General features: G+C 48.9%; 1 protein-coding gene across 1 annotated transcript; it reads right to left on the bottom strand.

Moving 5' to 3' along the window:
• Window positions 1-4,660: 4,660 nt before the first annotated feature.
• Slc22a8 (solute carrier family 22 member 8) lies at window positions 4,661-20,975 on the bottom strand. The gene is made up of 11 exons (XM_005351888.2): window positions 20,773-20,975; window positions 19,759-20,115; window positions 10,555-10,658; window positions 9,886-10,040; window positions 9,194-9,362; window positions 7,391-7,514; window positions 7,092-7,207; window positions 6,003-6,217; window positions 5,575-5,683; window positions 5,234-5,437; window positions 4,661-5,160 (listed from the first exon to the last, which is right to left on the bottom strand). The coding sequence occupies exons 2-11, from the start codon at window positions 20,089-20,091 to the stop codon at window positions 5,067-5,069; spliced, it is 1,623 nt and encodes a 540-aa protein (XP_005351945.1). The 5' UTR covers window positions 20,092-20,115; window positions 20,773-20,975; the 3' UTR covers window positions 4,661-5,066.
• Window positions 20,976-21,072: the final 97 nt, after the last annotated feature.

Here is a 21,072-nt window from a genome sequence, read left to right as displayed (position 1 = left end):
GGGAATGTTGGACACTAACTGGATGTTTCTGCAGGATCCGATTGGTTGGGTCACAGACCGAGGAGGCTGAGGGTGGGTTTCTGCTCTATGGCTTTGATTTGCAAGGTGCGTCTGGTGTGGAACATTGAGCCCGGAGTCAGTCCTCTTGTCATATTCTAAGGCTGTGTGTCCAGGAGCAAGTTAGCAAACACCTGTGTACCTCAGTGCCCTTGCTTCCAAAATGCAGACAGTTTTCATGCCCCCTTTATTTTGTTCCTGGAGGCTTAAATGACCCAACACAGGTAAAGAGTATAAAGAGGGCTTTGTCCAAGAATGGTGGTTCATGCCTGTTGTCCCAGCTCCTGGGGAGCCTGAGGCAGGGGGATTAAGCTCAGAAGTTAAAAATCAGCCTGGCCAGGAGAATAGTAGTTCCAATTTAGTCTTGGCTACATAGTGAGTTTGATGGCAACCTGGACTACATGAGACCCTGTTTTTTTATTTGTTGTTGTTTTTTCCCCTCAAGGTAGGATTTCTCTGTGTATCCCTGGCTGTCCTGGAACTCACTCTGTAGACCAGGCTGCTCTCAAATTTTCAGATAATCTCCTACCTCTACCTTTCAAGTGCTGGGATTAAAGGCGTGCACTACCACTACCTGGCTATGAGACCCTGTCTTAAGGAACCTCCCACCAGGAAAAAAAGGCCAGATCCTATGCTTATGCAAACCACACTTGCATGCACTAGATTGGGAGGGACTTATTGCCTACTTAGGTCTTCAGGCAATGAGGTATTAGTCTTAACTTCAAAGCTAGCTTGCCCCTCTTCCTCTTCTCCCTCCTCCAACAGGGATTCATTATATGTGCCAGGTTGGTTTCAAACTCATGGTTCTCTGATCTCAGCCTCTCAAGCACTCCGGGATTATAGGCCCAGAGCCACTATATATGGCTAAAAGCTGAACCCTTAACTGTGGCTCTCGAGCTGTTCATTACCAAGCTAGAGGGGTTTTGGAGATGAGCTATCTTTGTATGTAGAGAAGAGGCCCAGAGAGGCGGTTGTAATTCATCCCAGCCTCCCCCTCCCAATGTGTGTTGATTCTAGCTTGGGCTCAATGGGTGTCCAGATGCCTGATACATTCTCCAGGCCAAGGTATATAAGAACCTGTGGCCTGGGGAGGCTAGGACAGCTGGACAAACAGCTCAGAGGCGGTGGGGTCAGTTCCCTGCCAAGACTTAGTCCTCTTGTAGGGAAGTAGGTGGAGTGCTGTGGGTAGTGGGGTGACCTCCTGCAAGCAAGCTTTCCAAGCTTGTGCCTAATCCTGCTCTGGGTAAGGACTTCTTTCTCAGCCCCTGTCTTAGTTAGGGTTACTATTGCTGTGACAGACACCATGACCAAAGCAACTTGTGGAAGAAAGGGTTGATTTGCTTTACACTTCTCCAGCATAGTCTGTCACTGAAGGAAATCAGCACAGAAATTCAACCATGGCAGGAACCTGGAAGCAAGGTTGATGCAGAGGCCATAGAGGGGTGATACTTACTGGCTTGCTCCTCATGGCGTGTTCATTCTGCTTTCTTATAGCACCCAGAACCACCAGTCCTGGGATGGCACTGCCCACAGTAGGCTGGATCTTTATCCATCAATTAGTAACTAAGAAAATACCCCACAGGATTATGTTCAACCCATCTTATAGAGACATTTTCTTAATAGAGGTTCCCTCCTCTTGGATGACCATAGCTTGTGTCAAGTTGGCATAAAACTAGCCAGTGCAGCTCCTAACCAGTTCCAAGTCTGGTTGAGTCTATGAAAACCTCCACTAGAGACTCCAGGAACTGAACTGTGGCGAGATCCCAGGATTTTCAGATAGGGGGACTTCCCTTGTTGACCTTGTGGGTCACTAAAATTCAGGATGGGATGCCTCTGCTAATGGATCATTGGCTTAAATTCTGGTTGTGCTCAGAGGGAGGGTGTCAACTTTAGAGATCGGACAGAAATGTATTTCTTTTCTCAGAATCACATACCACTAGAATTGAGAGCCATTACTCAGCTGAAAACATGTCATGGTACAGATAAGGAGGCGGAGGCCCGACAGGAGCCAGTGTTGCCCATGACCACCCTGCAAGTCTGGAGCTAGGCTCTTTTGACCCCGTTGTTCTCTCTACTGTGTGAGTTGCTGTCACATAGGTTAGATTTTCTGGGATAAGTGCTGACTTGTATTGCTATCATCTGTTAAGTCAATGGGTTTCAAAGTGTGGGACTACATGTGATTTTTATTACTTTGTGACACCTTTCAAATAAATAATTTACAGATCAAAGAAGACACTTTGGCTCAGATCATGTTCTGGAAGCATGGGGTTGAAATGACCCGGAGAGTTCAGAAGACTCCAGCTGCCTGCCAGCATCTGAGCTGGAAATTTCAGAACCAAAGTGAACCTTGTGCCTTGTTCCTGGCTACCCCAACCAGCAGGCAGTGTAAGCCCATCTACAGCCACCGCTTATAAGCTAGACATGAGCTGGGGATGTAACTTATTGATAAAGCACCCACCTGACATGCAGGAAGTTCTGAATTGGATTCCTAGAACCATGACAGCAGCAATGGAAAGTGCTTTCTGGGTATCTTCTTTTCCCTCACTATGTGTCTGAGGAAACACCTTGCAGCAGTGCAGAAATGGACATGGTTAGGACATTTCAGGAGCCATCCTGAATTCTGAACCACTGATGGATGGGGAGAAGGCAGAGGCCACTGATTCACACTGAGCCCAGCTCTTCTCTGTCTGGTGGAGATCCAGTTAAACCAAGAGGAGACATTGCTGGCATGATTGTCAGCTGACCTTAGGCACCAAGGTTGAAACCCCATCAGTAGACATCAAGTTGTAAGGTGAAGTCTGATAGCCTTATTACAAAAGTCAGGTCTCCATGGTCTATGTACCATCCCCAAATTATCTAAAGGTTGGCAAGGGAGACTCCTGCACCCAAAGTGTAAACGGCAGTTTCCTATGGGGCTGGATGACTGGCTGGTGTGGTTGGGGCTTGGGGTGAGTAGCAGAAGGATCCTTCGGCTCTTTTGCTCCTTCTCCTGGCTCTTGCTTTCTTTCTCAGACTTACTTCCCCACTTCCTGTGTTCTTGACTGTCCTACCCAATAAATCCTTTTGACATTCAAATCCTTATCTTGGGGGTTTGCTTCTGGGGAAATCAACGCCAAGGTGCCATAGAGACCACAATTCATTCTACAATCAGTAAGGTACCTAATCCAGGCTTTAGAGCCTCAGAAGTCCTTTGGGAGGAAGTTGCATAATTGAGAACCCCCCACCTCCACCCAAGATGAGTTGTGGGTAAACCAAATGCAGCGGGAGTCAGATGGGGAAAACTCAAGTGCTGAGTGAAAGGCCAGGGCAGCTTATGAGCAGAAAGAAACTGAATGAGGCTGGGGTTCAGCATGTGAAAGTGGAGCGCTAAAAACGAATTGCTGAGGCAGGCTGGGGCCTGATTCTGCTGGGTCTTGTAAGAGGGTTGAAATTTTATCCCCGTGAGAAATCACCAAAAGGTGGAGGCAGGGTGCAGTATAATTCTCTTAGTGTTTATTAAGCACCCTCTCAAATCTTTAAATACATACTTGAGAGTAGTCATTAGCTCTGTGTTTGATAATGGGCGATCATAGAGTGTGTTGGCATTGTCCTATATGGTCACCAATAGCCACTGCCAAGCACTTGAATGGAGCGGATCCAAACCGAGTGTCTTGGTTCATTTTTTGTTAACCTAACACAAGTTAGGAGGAGAGAATCTCAGCCGTGAAAATGCCCCTATAAGACTGCCCTGTAGACAAACTTGTGGGGGTATTTTCTTGCTTAATGATTGATGTGGGAGGGTCCAGTCTCCTGTGGAAGGTACGGCCTCTGTGTTGGTGGTTCTGTAAGAAAGCAGGCTGAGAGCTCCAAGAGGAACAAGCTAATAAATAGTGTTCCTCCGGGGCCTCTGCTTCAGTTCCTGTCTTGAGTCCTTGTCCTGACTTCCCACAGTGATGGAGTGTGACCTGATTATTGTAAGATGAATCAAACCCTTTCTTCCTTGAGTTGCTTTTTGTCACAGTGTTTTACCATAGCAATAAAAACTCTAACAGAGGCAGGGTCTCACATAGGGTTCTGGAATTATTTGATTAGCAGGTTTTGGGACTACAAACAGTTGGAGAAGGGTGAAGTCTTGAAGTTCTACCTTAGCTCTGGAGCAACGGTGCCTAGTGAGTATGGATCAAAATGTCAAACTGAGAGCCCACATAAAATCTCCCTTTTAAGGTGTTTTGTCATGGTTACAGAAAGCAGACTAACACAGATCTCTTCTCAGGAAATGGATTAGTGCCTGATGAAGTAGCTGGAAGGAGCCAGCTTTGTGTGGACGCCGTAAGAATGTTCTCACCAGACACTGATCGCCAATACCTTGACCTTGGTTGGACTTCCCAGCCTCCAGAACTATGAGCAATACATTTCTATTGTTTAGACAGTTCAGCCTGTGGTAATCTGTTATACCTGCACAAACAGACTAGGATACATGTATGTGTTCACAGTGGCTCAGCTTGCATGCAGCCAAGTGCTCATATCTGTATGTTCACACAGTACAGATGGATATGTGTGTGTGCTCACATGTCCACATGGCGTCCAGCCCTCTTTCCCATCCCCTTTCTCAAGCAGCATAGGCTGAGATTTTCATTGTGATTTATTGAAATTTTCCACTAAGGAAAGAATTTGGGGAAGGAAAGAACTGCTAGGACATCTCAAGGGAAATGGAGATGGAGACGGGACAATGGAGGAAAGTGGCCAACACAGAGCGGGTAGATAAAAGAATGACAGGGCCTGGGTTGCAGGGAGGATGAGTGTGGAGGTGAGTATTGGAAGCCTTGTGGCCAGAGCTTTGAACAGGTGAGGTCTGGGTTGTGGGCTATGGTGAAGATGATGAGGTGAGGATACCTTTTCTGAACTCTCAGAAGTCTTTGCTCTAAGAGCATGGGCCTACCCAGGGTCTCCCCGAGTCCCCAAGGTGCTTGACTGGAAGGGTCCTGCTTGGGATCAGTCTCTGGAGGGCAGACAAGCAGATTCTGTTGTTCTCAGCTGGGGTCTGATCCACCAGTCTTCAGAGGAATGGTCTGGGATGCCTTTTCTGCTTCGGATTCCTGCTTTGTTTTCTTGGCATGTTTGTGCCTAGAGACATAGAGCTTAGGAAAAGCCTGTTTGCTCCAAGGGGAGCCCTGGGGGCCAGAGGCAGAGAACTCACCAGTTTTGTATGTCCTCAATAGTCTCTGGCAAGGGCCGGTTGAGGGTCTCAAGCAGGAAGAAGGCAGTGCTGCCTCCCAGGAGGGCCATGGTCCCAAAGATGACATTAGGGATGTAGGGCTGGATCTCACCCGTGATTTTCACCAGTGGGGCTATCATACTTCCCACTCGAGCCCACACGTTACTAATACCCATACCTGTTTGCCTGGGAGGGTTCAGAGAAGGGGTTGGCAGCCTCTACAGAGGGCTTTTTAAAGGACACTCTTGGGACCCTTGGGTAGAAGGCAGGAGGAGGATGCTACAGTTCCATCTGTTAGCCCCTGACCCAGGTGCACCACCTACCTGAGGACTGTGGGGTAGAGTTCACTTGTGTAGAGGAAGAGGCAGCTGAAGGAGCCAGACAGGCATCCTTTCCCAAATACAGCCAGTGCTGTCCTCATGAGCGTCATTTCTGCATGGGAAGGGGTTGGAGGATGGGCCTTGGTGTTCATGAGCACCTGAATGTTATCACTCCTTAGCAGACTTTCTCTCCCTTTGTGCTTGGTTGCCCGGAAGCTCATTTGGAAAAGGAAAGGTGAGTAGTAACCCATCTGCTACTCTTCCTGCTTTGTCATGTGGGCCAAGTGGATTGCTGTCCTGAGCCCCACAAAAAGTAGGGATCTGTTTAAGGCCAACACAGTGAATCGGAGGAGGGCTAACAAAGTTGGAGTTCACTTTCCAGCCTGTGGCAGCTTCTTCCAGAGGGGCCAAGGGTAGCCTCAACCTCTCACCTGGAGGCACAAAGATGAGTGCCAAGATGGCCCCTCCAGCCAGGAGCAGGATGAAGCCCTGGGTGATGCGCCGGCCCAGGTAAGTTATGGAGAGGATTGTGATGAACTTGGCTGGGATGTCAACCGCACCAAAGATGAGCTGGAGTATGTAGATGTTGACTCCAAATTCTTCTACCCCCATAGCCAAACTGTAGTAGGCAAAACCAGTAGAAAACCTAAGAGACAGAGAGTCACGGGGTCAGCACCTGCAGCCGAACTGAGATCTCTTCCCACAGGGACCCTTGGGTTCCCAGGATGATAAATAGTTTTGTTGATTGTGTCATCTGTAGCAGATTGATGTAGGCTGCTTGAGTACTGTTGAGTTTTGTGAGATTGTGTCTGAGCTCAATGAAAAGTGCTTGGATTGATTGGTCATGTCTTGTATGGTCATGGTGTTCATGGCAGAGGTACCCAAGATTGATTCCATAGAATAACAGGACTGGAGTGACTCTCAGAGACTCGAGGAGGCAGGATACGCTCTCTGTTTGTTCAGTTGAGATGCAGCGTCCAGAGAGGCAGGGGTGAAAGTCAAACTGTGAACGGTGTGAGCACAACTCCTCCTCTCTCAGAATCATGGAAAAGTATGGGACAAATTTGATCCTGGGGAAGACTAGGATGGAAAGTGGTCTCACAACTAGGTCATAAAAGGGCTTTGGGGAAGATGTAGGATCAGTCAGAAGAGGAAACTTGGATATATAATTGCTCCCTGCAAGTCTGCAGCCTGCAGGGTCAGCTCTCCTCTGTGTGGTTCCAGAGGACAGAGCTAGGCTAAAAGGCTTCAGGGACAGAGAGGCAGACTGTGGGGCAAGTTCTGTCACCAGGATGTTCACCGAAGGGACTAGAGCACCTGCCCTGTGTGGGGCTGTGCGACCTCAGTGGAAGCAGACACTCTCAACTGAATATGGGACTTCTGGGTTGGAAGCTTGTCTTGGTGGCTCCCAGGAGGTATTTTCTTGATTTTTCTTGCAGGTACCCTAGGCTTGCCCTGATGGACACCTCAATGTTCATCAACCCTGTGCAGGGCATGAGTAGGGAGAGGTGGCAGGTTACCAGGTCAGGGAGAGACAAAAGGTCACACGACGCAGGATGGATACCCGGAACAAGTCAGATAAGCCATATTTGACCTTGGTTGAGGTGATGTCCTTCTGCAGGCTGAACTTCAGCTCCTTGAGACATAGGAGAAGGAGAGGTGCTGTTAGTGGGCCTAGCTGCTGGAAAGGAAGGAGGTTCAAGCCTAGCTCTTTCAGAGGATGCATTGGGGAGCAGATGGAATACAACTGTCAGCCAAGGAAACACCCCAGAGAGGCTGACATATAGTCCTGCCCCAGCTATAATCCCTCCCCACCTACCTCTATGGTGAGCTTTCTCCCCTCCTCCTTCTTGCCATTGAAGGTAGCCACCCGTTGGAGTGTCTTCAGGGCCTTTGAGAACTTTCCAGATAGAACCAGCCAGCGAATGGACTCTGGTACCCACCTGGGGGCCAGAGTCAAAACATAGTGGCTCCTGTTCAAGAGTCTCTTTTAAGACCTCTGCCTCTGGAGCCATGGGATAGGAGGCCCAGAAACCTGAGGTGCCTAATGCTCTTTCCATGGAACCTCACACTGGCCCATCTTTGTACTTGGGCTTCTTCTAGTTAGCACAAATTCCAGCATTCTGTTCCTCCACATCTAAAACAGCCTTCCAATGTTCCACACCTAGATTGCTGGTTGTTGTTGGATGTCTTCCTTAGCTAGGAGCCCCAGGGACTGTAGGAGGTTTTGGTCTGGATTCCTTCAAGGCCTTTGGAGGGAGGACACTGATACCTGGCCTTAGACTCGTGATCCCAGCTCTTTGAGTCTGCTGTTCATGGACTTACAAGCTTCCGTTTCTACCTTGACAGTCCTGTGAACCTGCTCTCACCAAGACTGTGAAGGGGCTCCTCTCATGCTTCATGGCTGAGCCCAGGACTCTAGCTTTGCCTCCCTGAGAATAATGACAGCAGTGGCTCCCAGTCAACAAGTCTTCCTGTAGGTCAGCCCCACAAAATTAGGGTAACCAGCAATATCATCCCCATTTTATCTAGAAAAAAATTGAGGCTCAAAATGAGTGAGACCTGCCTCAAGCCCCACAGGCCAAAGGGCACCAATCTCTCGACTGTACACTGCTGACTATCTGCGGCCTTTGTCCCCGACTCTGACTGCTCCCACCCCAGGCTGTGTACGTGTATCTGCCCCCGCTCTCTAGTCTCTTCCCCTTCCCTTTCAGATTGCTGTTTGTCTCTTGGCAGTTCTATGTTCATTTCCAAGTTGAAGCTCCATCACAAGTCTGTACTTTTCCATGTAATCTTCCCCAGGTCTCAGTTTTCTCATCTTTGGATAGGGACAATAATGCTCCCATCAACCAGAGATGCAGCAAGGATCAGAGGCAACATTAATCAGTGTTCAGAGTAGGATATCACACAAAACTTATAAATAGTTACTTCATAGTTTCACAGTTTCCCTCAGAATGTTTTCAACTTCCAGCACTTGGGCTAATTTGCTGTCTTCCTGGGTGGATTTGGGTTCAACAGCTTGGTAATGAGATCTCTGCACACTCTGCTTCTCCCACCAAACCACCTCAATTCTCAAGAGATTTCCTGGCTGAGGCTCCACTTGGGATATTCTTTTGTATTTTACATCTGACAGTCTCCCAATTCTGTAGATACTTCCTTCCAAAGGTCCTTCAGATTTCTCCTCCAACACCCTCTAGCCCGCAAAGTAACGTCCCTTCTGTTCCTGGCCTCACCATGTGGGTCTGTATTTCTGGGCCATTTTTCCCCCACAAACAGAATTTTGGGCAGGCCTGCCAGCCCCACAGGCACCTTCTGTACTTTTCTATCCTCCTCCATGTTTAGTTGAGGCCTCCCTGGATTTCTGTGCTCACAGTAGACCAGCACCCTCCCATCCATCTCAACTCATGCCCCTTCTTCAGCTACAGGCAGCTCCCAGTGCTCCCAACACCTGCTCTCCCCTACAGCATGACTCAGCACATGTAACTCCTCTACCCTGGAGGGCCGTTCTTGACTCTGGCACCAGGGAGCTGGGGACAGATGGAGTTGGATAGCCAGGTTAGGCATGGAGCCCTTATTTGTCCCTGGTGGAATTGGGTAGAGAGAACAGAAGAGGGCCACATACCAGGATAACAGGGAGAAGATGAAGAAGGGAACAGATACAGCTAACTGTAGCCAGCGCCACTGAGGAATGACATAGGCCAGGCCGGACAGAACGAACTGGCCAATGGTGTAGCAGTACCCAATTGATGTTGATGAGATGGCCCGCACTGAGGTGGGTACCCATTCCACATCTGTGAGAGAAGCCCAAGGACCAGATTAGGGTCTTGTCAGGCCCCAGACACCTCCCTGTGCAGTAGTATCAGCTTCTGCCTCCCATTAGCTACCTGACTCCATCTGATCCCAAGGACTCAGTTATCACCAGTTTGCAGATATTGCTCTTGAAACTCAAGGACATAGGACTAACAGCTGGGCCTCTCTCCACCCCAGTTCAGTCTTACTATATCTCCCCACTGAAAGTGACTTCCCTTGCTTTGCCCTCAACTTCACCAGATATAGCGAACACTCATTTACAACAGATACTGTATCGCTCATCTCTGTGGATAGACTGAACAGGATCATGTGCCTAGCAGAGCATCCAGGCACAAGGCAGGTCCTATAGCTTCTTAGCCACTGTCATTATGTTTGTGGTTGTTGCAAAATTCAGAAGTGTCTCGAGAAACCAAAGGTAGGCCTTTGGGTTGACTAAACCCACTCTCTCGGCTTTTGACTGTTGCTCCCCAAAGCCTTGCTGCTTGGGTCCCCACTGTGGCTCACTCAAGATAACGGTGCTCAGAGAAATGCCTGAGATGCTGCAGCCGCACAGGAATCGGAAGACTGTATAGATGGGAAGGCTGGGGCTGAAGGCAGCGCCTGAACCACTGACTGCCAGCAATAGGTAGCTCCAGGTCAGGATGGGCTTGCGGCCAAATCTGCAGCTCAGAAGAGAGGAAGGGTCAGGTTAGCCACTACATAGCTGCCAAACTGAGTGACTTTCAGGCTTTGGGGCAAAGGGCTAAAGGCACCCCCCCCCCCAGCCTCACCAGAAGACCAGGCAGAGCACATAACTCCCTCACCAGACAGAGCCTTGCTGGTAATTGCTGTTTTTCAACAAGTTTGCAGTAGAAGCATTGAGTTAATGAGTTATTTCCTCTGCCTCAGCTTAGCTGACTGAGCAGAGGTCAAAAGACCACGTATCTCTGAGCAATTCATCTGCCCTGGCTTTATGCTATGTAGCCACAAAACTGGTTCTGAGAACCTGGGTTGAGAGGCCAGAAAATTCAAACCAGGACTTTGGGACAAAGAGAAGGCTATGGTCTGGCAAGGGAATGGTGTCTGCCCATAGAGGACCATCTTTCTCACCTCTCCCAGCTTTTGCTTCTTTGGGGTACACGGTCAGAACAGAGTTATGAGGGAATGTATGTGGAATGTGTTCCCAAGCCTCACCTGTCTGACAGTTCTCCAAACACGGGCCCGCCAATCAGTATGCCTGCCATGAAGATCGACTGGGCCATCTCCTTCAGTTTGTTGGAGCTGCACACCAAGTCCCACTGCACAAGATCAAGGTAGGGCCATGCCAGTTCAACACAGTCCAGTTCCCCCAGCTATGCTCAGCCTACCTTCACATACGCATGCACACATGCATGCTCACTCGCATGTATGTGTGCAGGCATTTACATGCCTTGGCTTCCCTGAACCTGGTCTTTGACTGCCAAGCACTAATTTTTTCCACCTGTGTGGGTTCTGTAGGTCCTTGATCCACGGTTGTGTGATGACAACATCCCTCAAGTGTATTGTATGGTTGAAGTCTGCTGAGCTGCCCTATTGACCTCTCCTTCTCGGCCTCTTCCACTAAAAGTCTATCTGTGTCCTGCAGCTCCTCCTTTTCCCCACATTTCCAAGGCCAGTCCCTCCATCTGCATCCTTGACCTCACCTCTCCTCTTCCTAAGGTCTACGCTTCTGGTCTCTCCCTCCCTGCCCCCTTTTCTCTCTCTCTTCCTCCTCTCTTTCTCTCCTAACTCTTCTTCATCGGTTTTCCTCATAACCTTCCCTTTCTAAATTCCCTCCAATTCTCCAGAATGAGAACCCACCCTTGCTGTCACCTACCCCCTTCACTCAATTCTCAGTTCTGCCCTGACCAACACACGGAAGCGCCATGCTCACTACAGCCACTCACAACTTCTCTGTCAGCCACACTACAGACCTTCTGCCTCCTGACCTGGCTTAGGCCTTGGTAGCTTCCCTTTAACTAGTTCTTTTCTTGCAACACAGCCTCTCTTCTGGCCTTCAGACCATCAGAGTCTGGGCCTACTTGAAAACATCTCATGGCCATCCCAGACCTAACAGGACTTGCCTCCCAACTCTGTAAGGTCCCATGCACACCAAGTGGAAGCCCTAGCTTTTGAAAATATTTGTTTTTGAGATTTATGTGACTTTGAATAGACGAACCTTAATTACACGACACTTGTGAAGAACACAGCCATGGTTTCAATATACATGCAAAGAATAAATTCTGCTACGGAAATTTGCCCATCACCTTTTTGATTTTTTAAGACAGGGTCCTTCTTTGTAGCCCTGGCTGTCCTGGAACTCACTTTGGAGACCAGGCTGGCCTTAAACTCACAGAGATCCTCTTGCCTCTGCCTCCCAAGTGCTGGGATTAAAGGCGTGCGCCACCACACCCAGCTTCCCCCAGACTTCTATGCTTACTTTACTCACTCTCCCTGGACCAGGGCTCATCCTGTGCATCAAGAGACCCTTTCACAAAGGGCACATAACAGTACCAAAATTACTGTTATGAAGTAGCAATGAAATGGTTTTATGGTTGGAAGGGTCCGCACAGCATGAGGAATGACGTTAAGGGGTCACAACACTAGGGAGGTTGAGAAGTACTGCCCTAGACCATTATCATTATCGTGAGCATTATTTCTCTAGAACCCATTTTCGTGGAAGAGATCACAGGGATTGTGCTAAGAGTTTTGATGAGTGATGCCTTAAGCTTTATTGTGCATATAGATTGAGCTAATTGTCACCAGAAAACTTTTCCAAAATTGTGCTGTACTAAATATGCCTAAAATAAACTGCCCGGGATCAGACTCTTTAAATCGGAACCAACGCAGACTACTGAGTTGTATTGAACCAGACTTCTGATTGCCTCAGATCAAAACTCTGCGGGCTCTGGTGTTTACAGATACCCCACCCCCACCCACAGTCATTTGATCTTCAAGTTTCAAGTATATATAATATATGCAATATATTATATAATATACACAACATACTATATTACATATAGTATATACAATATATATAAGACAGGGTCTCTCTCTATAGCCCTGGCTGTCCTGAAACTCATTATATGAACCAAGTTGGCCTAGAACTCACAGAGATCTGCCTGCTTCTGCCTACCTAGTGCTTAGATTAAAAGTGTGTGCCACCATACCCAACTGTATTTGTTTTTGAAACGGGATTTCCCTATTTTTTCTATTTATGTCTTTTGTGTGTATTGAGTGTTTCATATGTGTATGGCTACCACGTCTGTGCCTGGTGCCTCCAGAGGTCAGAGGAGGATGTCAGAGCCTGTCGACCTGGAGTTATGGATGGATGGTTGTGAACTGCTATGCGGATGCTAGAAACAAAAGCTATGTCCCCTGCAAGAGCAACAGGCGCTCGTCACTGTTGAGCCTATCCTCCAATCCCTCTCTTCTCGTCACAATTGCCGCAATATAGGCCTCACTATTTTGCCTTTGAATGCTCAGTGGCAGCGGATGCTTGCTGAAGGCTCTGTACCAGGGACTGTCCTAAGTTGAGCTTCTTCTGTCCTTCCGTTTCTTCAGCCTGCACAGCATTCATGTTGTGTTCCCGTTTCACAGGTGAGGAAACAGGCTCCGAGCAGGTTGCTGTGACAAGTAGACAAGTCTTTCCTACTTTGCTAGGAATGTTCTCTGGTTCCCTCTTGTTGGCTAGGGTTTCTAAGGCCAGCTATGCTCTGGCCTGGGCACCTGTCTGCTCTAATCTCCTGCTAATCCCAGCACACATTCTTTGCTCCAGACATCCTGAATCGCTTGCGTAATGAAGTGAAGAATGTTCCCTAGAAATGCCTCCTAAAAGTGTCTCAGAAATAAAGTGTGGGGAGCGACCACAGAGCCCAAGGAATTCTTTTCTACCATTCTCTACCTTTCTACCTTGGAGGTGAGGCGGGATGGGGTGGATGAAGACTCCAGGTCTTCAGCTAGCTTCAGGTGAGCCAACAGGTCCAGGAATCCTGGCAGACATTTCTAACAGGGAAGGGGGGCTACATGGTATGGTGTGGGGTGGCAAAGGAGGAAACAGAATACAGGAGCAGGTGAGGGCATAGGGAGAGAGGCATGGCAGGAGTGTCTGGAGAGACTTCTGGTACTTTCTGACACACCGTCTTAAGCCATTCAGGAAAAATCTAAAGAAAAGACTTATTGCTCACACAGTTTAGTTCATCTTCCTTCACAGAGAAAGCACACTCCCTGTGTGGTGTAGTAGCTGCGGGGAGCCATGCGCTTCTTGATAAGAAAGTGGAAGCGGAAGACACTGTGGTATTTCATTGACGTAAAAGGAACTCCCTGGCCTGGGCATAATAGCTTCCTCCTTTCTTATGGGTGGGCATAGTGATGGCTGCTACAACCCTGAAGATGGCAGAGCTGCTGTCAGTTTGGGTCCCTGGGTGGCCCTGTAGATCTAACCATCAGTCTGGAGCGCTACTTTTCTTAGAACTCTTCTTTATTAGTAATAGTCAAGCCAGGACTTCCTGTTGAAGCTTGTGTTATAGCAACAAGAAGCTGCTGATGAAAACAGAGTTTGTATCGCCTTTCATGTATGCGTGAGAAGTCACATGGTTTGCACTCCAAATTCTATGAGGAGAGCTGCCTCCTTGGTGAGATGTGTATGTGTGGGGTGGGGTGGGCAGTGTCTAGGACATAGCTCTACGTCAGTGAGGAGAGATACCTTCATAATACAACATGACATCCACTGGAGTAGTACCATGCTTGAGTGATCTTTAGAAAAAGTAAAAAGAAGTACTCTATGGTTAAACCCTAGAAAGAAATAAAAAGTGAACTTCAATTACACTGTAAATTGTTTTCAGAGATTTCATGAGTAATAAAGCTCATCATAGTGATGAGAAAAATGTGTCTATGACCACTCTGCTGAGCAACACAAACTGTGGGGCGCAGGTCTGAGACCTGCAGCCATTATGAGTTGATTGTGTCCCCTCAAGAGACACACCGAAGTGCTAGCTTTCTAGAGTGGAAATCAAGTTGTTTAGCCATAATTAACTGAGTTATAGCAAGGCCATAATGGGCAGGGTGGACCCTTGTAGGAAGAGAAGAGACATGCGCAGACAGGACAGGATGGAGGTGGGACCCACAAGCCAAGCCATGCCAAGGTGTCAGCAACCACCTGAAGCTAGAGGAGACAGGGAGGATTCTTTGTGGGGCCTGTATGGAGAACATACTGATGCTGTGGGCTTTGGACTTCTTGCCTCCAAATCTGTGAATTGATAAAATCTTGGTTATTTTAAGCTACCTGATTTGGGGACTTTTGCTGTAAATAAGTGTGTGATTCTGCTATGTGCTGATCTATTGGCCTGATAGGTGGTGATGGGAAAGGGATTGGGAATAGACACAGGAAGTGGGTGTGGAGCAAATGGGATGGAAGAGGAAGATTTTTAGAGCATCCTGGATGGTTTTGGTGGAACTCCCTGTGCAAAACCCGCAGTGCAAAGTCTCTAAGAAGGTCCATTAAAATCTGTAGCAGAAGAATGGAATATTCAAGACATCTGGAGTGTTTTCTGTGCTTTCTTTGAATGGGACTCCCTTGGGTTCAATCAGGTTTTACTCTGAGTCAATAAAAACGAGTGGTTCCTTTCTGTTTTTCACATGTTAGGATCCCCCCCCCCTTACTCAGGAGTGTTGCCTGACCTTTGCTAATCTTTTCTGAGTACCAGGGTCCTCCCTGGGTGGTTAGTTCCTGTTTGCGCAGTGGATGAATGTCTTGCTAGCCCTAGGGAATCCTGTCAGTGCTGGGACTGCAGGCTAGAACACTCAGCTTTTCTGGGTGTTTGGGGTGACACTCGGGTCCTCATGCTTATGCTTATGCAGCCCTTTACTGACTGAGCCACCTCTTTAGCTCTGGGACACATGTTTAGCTTCTATGTGGTCAGAGTCCTCAGCTCTACCTGGTGCCTACTTCTTGGAGCTGTGGATGACGTAAGGAATGAAGAGCACCCAGCCCTAAATCTGAAAGACACTGCATTCAACTCAAAACAATCGTATTATTATTATTGTCACGTGTCCAATGAAATGTGACATGTGCTGCCGCAGATGGGGTACGGTTCTGGAGTTAGGGTCTCCTGCGCACCCTCACAGCTGTGTAAGGATAGTACCTGACTAGCCTGCTCACAACCGGCGGAAAGTGAAGCAGCAGCTCAGGGGCCCGTGCGCAGTAGATGTCCACCGAGTGAGCTCTTGAGTTTAGGGAACTACAGAATCGCTCAGGCCCCTTCTGTGTAAATGATCAGGAACTTTTTACATAATGGCTGCCACTGGGGTCAGGCTGGCCAGAAATGTAGTCCGGGTGACACTCCCACATCCTTACTGAGGATTTAGATCGGAGTCTGAGAAAGAGGTCGAAACAGAGCGTGTCCGAGCAGGGCTGAGGGCAGCCAGTGGGATGTGGAGCAGGAGCGGGTCTGAACAAGAAACGGAAGTGTCCTGAGTCTGGGTAGACTGGATATTCGGTGATGAGGATTGGAGAGGTCAGAGGTGGTTGGCCAGGGACCCTGCAAGGGTCCTGGCTGGGGTAGAGATCATGGAATCAGGACAGGAAGGTACACAGCCAAGAGGAAGGCCAGGGGCCTTAGAGAGGCATACTTTGCTCATTTGAGGCTGGGCCCAGGCCCTGAGGGTTGTGGCCTTCGTCAGTGTACGCGGCTGTGAGCTGTACTCCTGGGAACCTAGGGATCAGCATCCAATCTCCCATGCTTTCCAGACATAAAAGAAAGGTCTTTGTTTCCTCTTAGTGTCCTAGTTAAAGCTCTTTCTGGAAAGTCCTGATCGCTTCTATCACATGGGAGGCAGAACTCTGTTCTACCCACCCCAAGCAGATGGAAGCCTGTATTTGCCATGGCTGACTGAACAGAATATCACAGCCTCTGTGTTTGTTCTTCTTGTTGGGTTTGCCCATTAATGTTGCAGTAGCTGGACATGGCAGGAAAACCTTCTTGTGGGTTTGCCATAGCTGCATCCCCAGGGAATTAGAGCTTAAAACAGAGTTAAATGAACTCTGACAGGGGCAAGGGTGCAGCCCCCCAAGGACTGCTGATCCCCAATTGTGCAGACTCACGTCATCTTAATGAATGTAATGGTGACTGGAAATTTGGCCGGCATAAAGGTGAACTGATGTTTAACTGGGTATGACGCCCTGTAGGCTCTGCCCTTGGCATGGCTCCCGGAAGCCCACCTGAGGAGCGAACAGGAAAGGAAACTGCTTCCCAGTGGTCAGCAGTGCCTATGTAGACAAAGGAGGAACTTATCCTGTCTTTAGCATTGCTTAAGCACCTACTGCATACTTAGTCCTGCAATGGCAGATGTAGGTGGGAGAGATACTGTTCCTGTCCTAGAGGAGCTACTGCCACGTGGGTTGGGGTATCTGCGAACAAGTCAGACCACCCAACCTTCTCAGTGGGGTGAAGGGTGGATAGCCAGTCTCACAGTCAGGTTCTGTGCAGCCTTAAGGAGCGTGGCCTCTGGAGCTCTACCTCAGGGACCACTCTACCCTTTGTGAATGTTTTACCTTGTTGCCTAGGGACCTGTCTTTCAATGTCCTCATCTATGCAAACAGGATAATCAAGGCGCTAAACTCCGAGGGTCATGAGGATTAAATGAACTCATGCATACACCTGTGCCCATCTGGTACTATGTCCTCACACACTGTGTTCATGACGAGGCTATCTAAGTATTCCTTGTAAGCCTGCCTATTTTTCCTTCACTCTCTCCTTCTCCACTTTTCTCCCTCCCTATTTCCCTAATTTTCTCTTCTTTCTTCTCTCTTTCTTTCTCTTCCTTCCTTTCTTCCTTCCTTCTTTTCTTCCTTCCTTCCTCCCTCCCTTCCTTCCTTCCTTCCTTATTTCCTTCCTTTCTTTTCTTGATCTTTCTTTCTGTATGTATGTATGTAGCCTAGGCCTAGGCTGGCCTCGAACTCCTGCCTCAGCCTCTCGAGTACGGGGATTACGGGTGTGTGTCACCATGCCCATCTTTTCCTTTAGGGTGTTTTTTGTTCCTTGGGTTCTGTGTTTCTGAAAGTGATGGATACCAAGTCACGCATACGCTGGGAAGCTTCTGGGCATGTCCTTGATTTCCTATCTGCTCTTTTCCTCCCACATTTGCTCAGTTGCCGGGTCCTCGGATTCTAATTCCCTAGTCTTTTCTGGTTTCCATCTATCTGTCACTCCATCCCAGAGTCCTATGCAGGTTGCTATTAACTTACTCTGCTGCTAGACTAACACTCTCCCTGCAAGCCACTCTCTGTCCTGCAGAGTGAGGCTCCTCAGAGGGTGCCCTGAGTCTGCTACACACCTTCTTAAAGACTGCCACATCCATTGGCTCCTCACCCCTCGTTACAGAGGCACGAGTTTGACTTAGTGATCATACCAGGCCCTGCTGCTATCCTCTCCTGCCCCATGTCCAATAGCCTCCACGCCTCACTCTTCTTGTCTATCCTTCAGCCTATGCATCCGTGATTTTGCATCTGACATTCTGTGCCTTGTATTTGGGGTGTACTGCCTGCGTGGGCTCGCTCCCTACCTCTTTCTTCTCTTTTACAAGAGACTCCAACGGGCCCTGTAGGACCACCTGGCCCTGTGCTGGTTAGAGACCTCTTCACTGGGTTTTCAGAATCTTAAGATTATGGAATTTATTCCTTCCACAAATATTTATTTCCCAGAGTCCCTCCCCTGTGCCAGGAATTATTCCAGGTGTTGGGGACACAGCAGTGAATCCATATAGATTCCACCAAGCTACTGGACCAAGCTACTGGAGGGCTAGTGTCTTCTCTGACTCTGTGGCCTTGGCGTTCTGCATCATAACACCAATGCGCCCAATTTGGATGCTTGATGCGTTCTGAACACTATGGTTGACACAGAGCAGAAAAATAATGGCTGTGACAGGGAAGAGGTGTGGTCCAGGGGGCATGAGTACAGCAAATGTGCTGCTCAGGGATACAGCTCTGGCTCCCAGTGCTCATGCTGGCATCCCGAGCCCGCTTACTCATAGTGGGGCACTGGGCTCTCCCCATTTGAAAGATGGGATTTAAATACTAACTACTTAATAGCTGTCAAAAAGATCAAAAGTGCTGACATTTGGAAGGCATTTAGAATAGTGTCTGGCATATTACAAATGTTTTATACAGAATAAATATTCATTAACTGCTTGAATAACTATATAGATAGTGTAGACGATCTTGGATTCAAATCCTACCTCTGCCCTCAGAAGAAAGTCATGACTGTAAAATGGAGATCAAGAGGCTGCATTCCTTAGGATTTTAGGAAGCCCAGACCCACCGAGTGGCAGCCTGGGAGTGTGTTTGCAAGGCAAAGGTCTTCTAGTGAAGCAATGTCTGGATCCTGCACTTGTGGGGTTCACAGGGTGTCCCTTTATTAAGCCTCCCTGGGATCTATGGCTAAATCCTCCCTTGTACTTTCTACTTAGGGCCATTTTCCTTTAAGATCCAGCCGTGAAACTGACCGCGCACACTGCACAGAACCCCTTCTCCTCCCCAGGACTGAGAGCTTCACCTTCAAGGGCGACAAGACAGTGTCTGCAAAGCACCCGCGTGTGCCTGACACTCAGCTGGCATTTATAAACACCGATTCCCATTTCCTCATCTTCCTCCTGTCACAGTCTCCTGACTGGCCTGTCAGTTCATTGAAGGATTCGCTCTAACTCTAGTTCCTAGAAACAGTGGTGAGAGAATCAGGTCCCCCAAGAAGGATGGCTGGGAAGTGCAGCCATAGCGCCTGTGGGCCAGCGGCTGACTCCCTCTGGATCTGCTCAGGAGTCTTTCAACCTCTGAAATCTCTCTTCTACACCCCCACGCCCCCCTGCAATGCTTGACACAGGATGGAATGTTCCTCTTCTCCCTCCTAGTCTGGTTAACCCTTGATGTTCCAGTCTCAGCTCCAGGGCTGTTTCTTTAGAGGGGCTTCCTGCAACGGCCACCCCTTCCTGCCCCTATAACCTGTCCAAGGTCACTGCACAGTGTGAGGTAACAAGTCCTTTCACACTTCCTCCTGTGGCGTTTTCACCCACTGAGTCTACCCAACAAGGCTCTAACACCCCACTGGGAGCAGGAACTGTACATTTTTCGAATCCCTGGAGCTCGGGACTGTGCCAGTCGAGGAACAATCTCTCGGTAGATTGTTGAAGGAACACTTGGGCTCTGAGCATGAAGGAGCCAAACCACTCAGCTCCTGTTCATTAGTCCCGGGATCCTTCCTTTTCACCCAGACCCCTGTCCTCCAATGCCGGGAAGTCTAGGCCCCCTGCCTCTCTTCCTATCCACATGTGCTGTAGGTATATGAGAGTACCTAAGATAAGGTGAGCGGAGCGAGGGTGCGGACATACCTCTGTCACAATGGTGTCTCTGGTGCTGTTGTAGATCCAGCCATTCAGGCATGGCTCGGTGGCCCCCTGGGTGTCATTGGGAAGACTGCCATTGGGCAGGTGCACGAAACGGAGACACTTCTCAGGCTTCCCATTCGGACTCAAAGGGAGCACCCAGGGTCCCATGGAGGCGTTGGGAGGTGGGCGACAGTAGTGGGCAGGGGTGGTGGCTGTGAAGATCTGTAGCAAGTTGTGGTTGGCTATTCCGAGGACTGGGAGGGCCAGCAAGGTCACAAGCAGGTACTGGGAGGGACCCATGCTTCCAACACGATCCAGAATCTCCGAGAAGGTCATGGCACCAGGCAGGATGAACCAAAACTGTATGAAAGATATCAGGTGACGAGGTGTGTGTGTGTGTGTGTGTGTGTGTGTGTGTGTGTGTGTGTGTATAATATGTAGGCCTGTGGAGCATCATAGAACCATATGCATGAAGATGTACCTAATTACATTTATGAGCATAGATGTATGGAACTATATCTGTGTGCATGTGTAAAGATGTGAGGGCTCTGGTGTGTGGATGCATAAGGATGTACCCAGCTTCATGACGACACACACACACACACACACACACAGACAGATGTATGGGTGCAGATCTATGGTATGCATAGCATGAAAGCTGTGTGAATGCAGACATGTGTCCCTGTGCTTAAAACTTATAGGTGTGCATGCATGGGGCTGCACAGGCTACATAGCAGGGAACAAAGGTCCAGTCTTGGATGTTGGTTGCACAGGCTGGAGGTGGGCGAGGGGGATAATAACACACAATCCTGTATTGCTCCATGTGGGCTGGGAAGGACCTCCTCAAGCTCAAAGCCTCCTGGGCATTCCCTGGGGTGGCTCCCCTATGCTTGAGTATCAGAAGAATCCAAGCAGGTCACAGAAGCACTAGGGGTTTGCCCAGTCACAGGAGGAATTAGGGCTTGGATTTGGGGGGTTCCTGGGTGCTAGAGTTGGGGACCTTCAAACCCGTCTCACCTGGTGGCTGGGGCTGGATCCAGTGGGGCTGGAGGTAGATGTGGTGGTGGCCTGCGCTCTGTCCTAGGGTCCGGCAGCTGCTGTGGTGGGGCAGCTCAGCTCTGACAGGCTGTTTCTGTCTCCCCCGGGGGGCCTTATATAAGGCATAAGCTGTCTCCTGGGTTAATGTTTGACTTTGTTTGGAGGATTAACATCCGGCAGCTAGAATGTTGTGCACCCACCAAGCCCAGCTCTCCTGAAAGGGCTGCCTCAGCCAAGACTGGTGGGGGTGGAGACGGGGCTGGGGATAGAGTGTGGCTG

This window comes from Microtus ochrogaster, chromosome 8 (genome assembly GCF_000317375.1).
Source record: "Microtus ochrogaster isolate Prairie Vole_2 chromosome 8, MicOch1.0, whole genome shotgun sequence".
Lineage (NCBI taxonomy): Eukaryota > Metazoa > Chordata > Mammalia > Rodentia > Cricetidae > Microtus > Microtus ochrogaster.
This window is presented reverse-complemented; position numbering and strand designations above follow the sequence as displayed.

Bases quoted from the DNA above. Each gene is read 5' to 3' on its own strand.
- Slc22a8 (XM_005351888.2), bottom strand. From the start codon at position 20,091: ATGACCTTCTCGGAGATTCTGGATCGTGTTGGAAGCATGGGTCCCTCC. The intron at 7,208-7,390 runs GTAGGTGGGGAG...CTATGTCTCAAG, and splicing joins GGAGAAAGCTCACCATAGAG to GAGCTGAAGTTCAGCCTGCA. The intron at 5,161-5,233 runs GTGAGTTCTCTG...CTATGTCTCTAG, and splicing joins ATTGAGGACATACAAAACTG to GCACAAACATGCCAAGAAAA.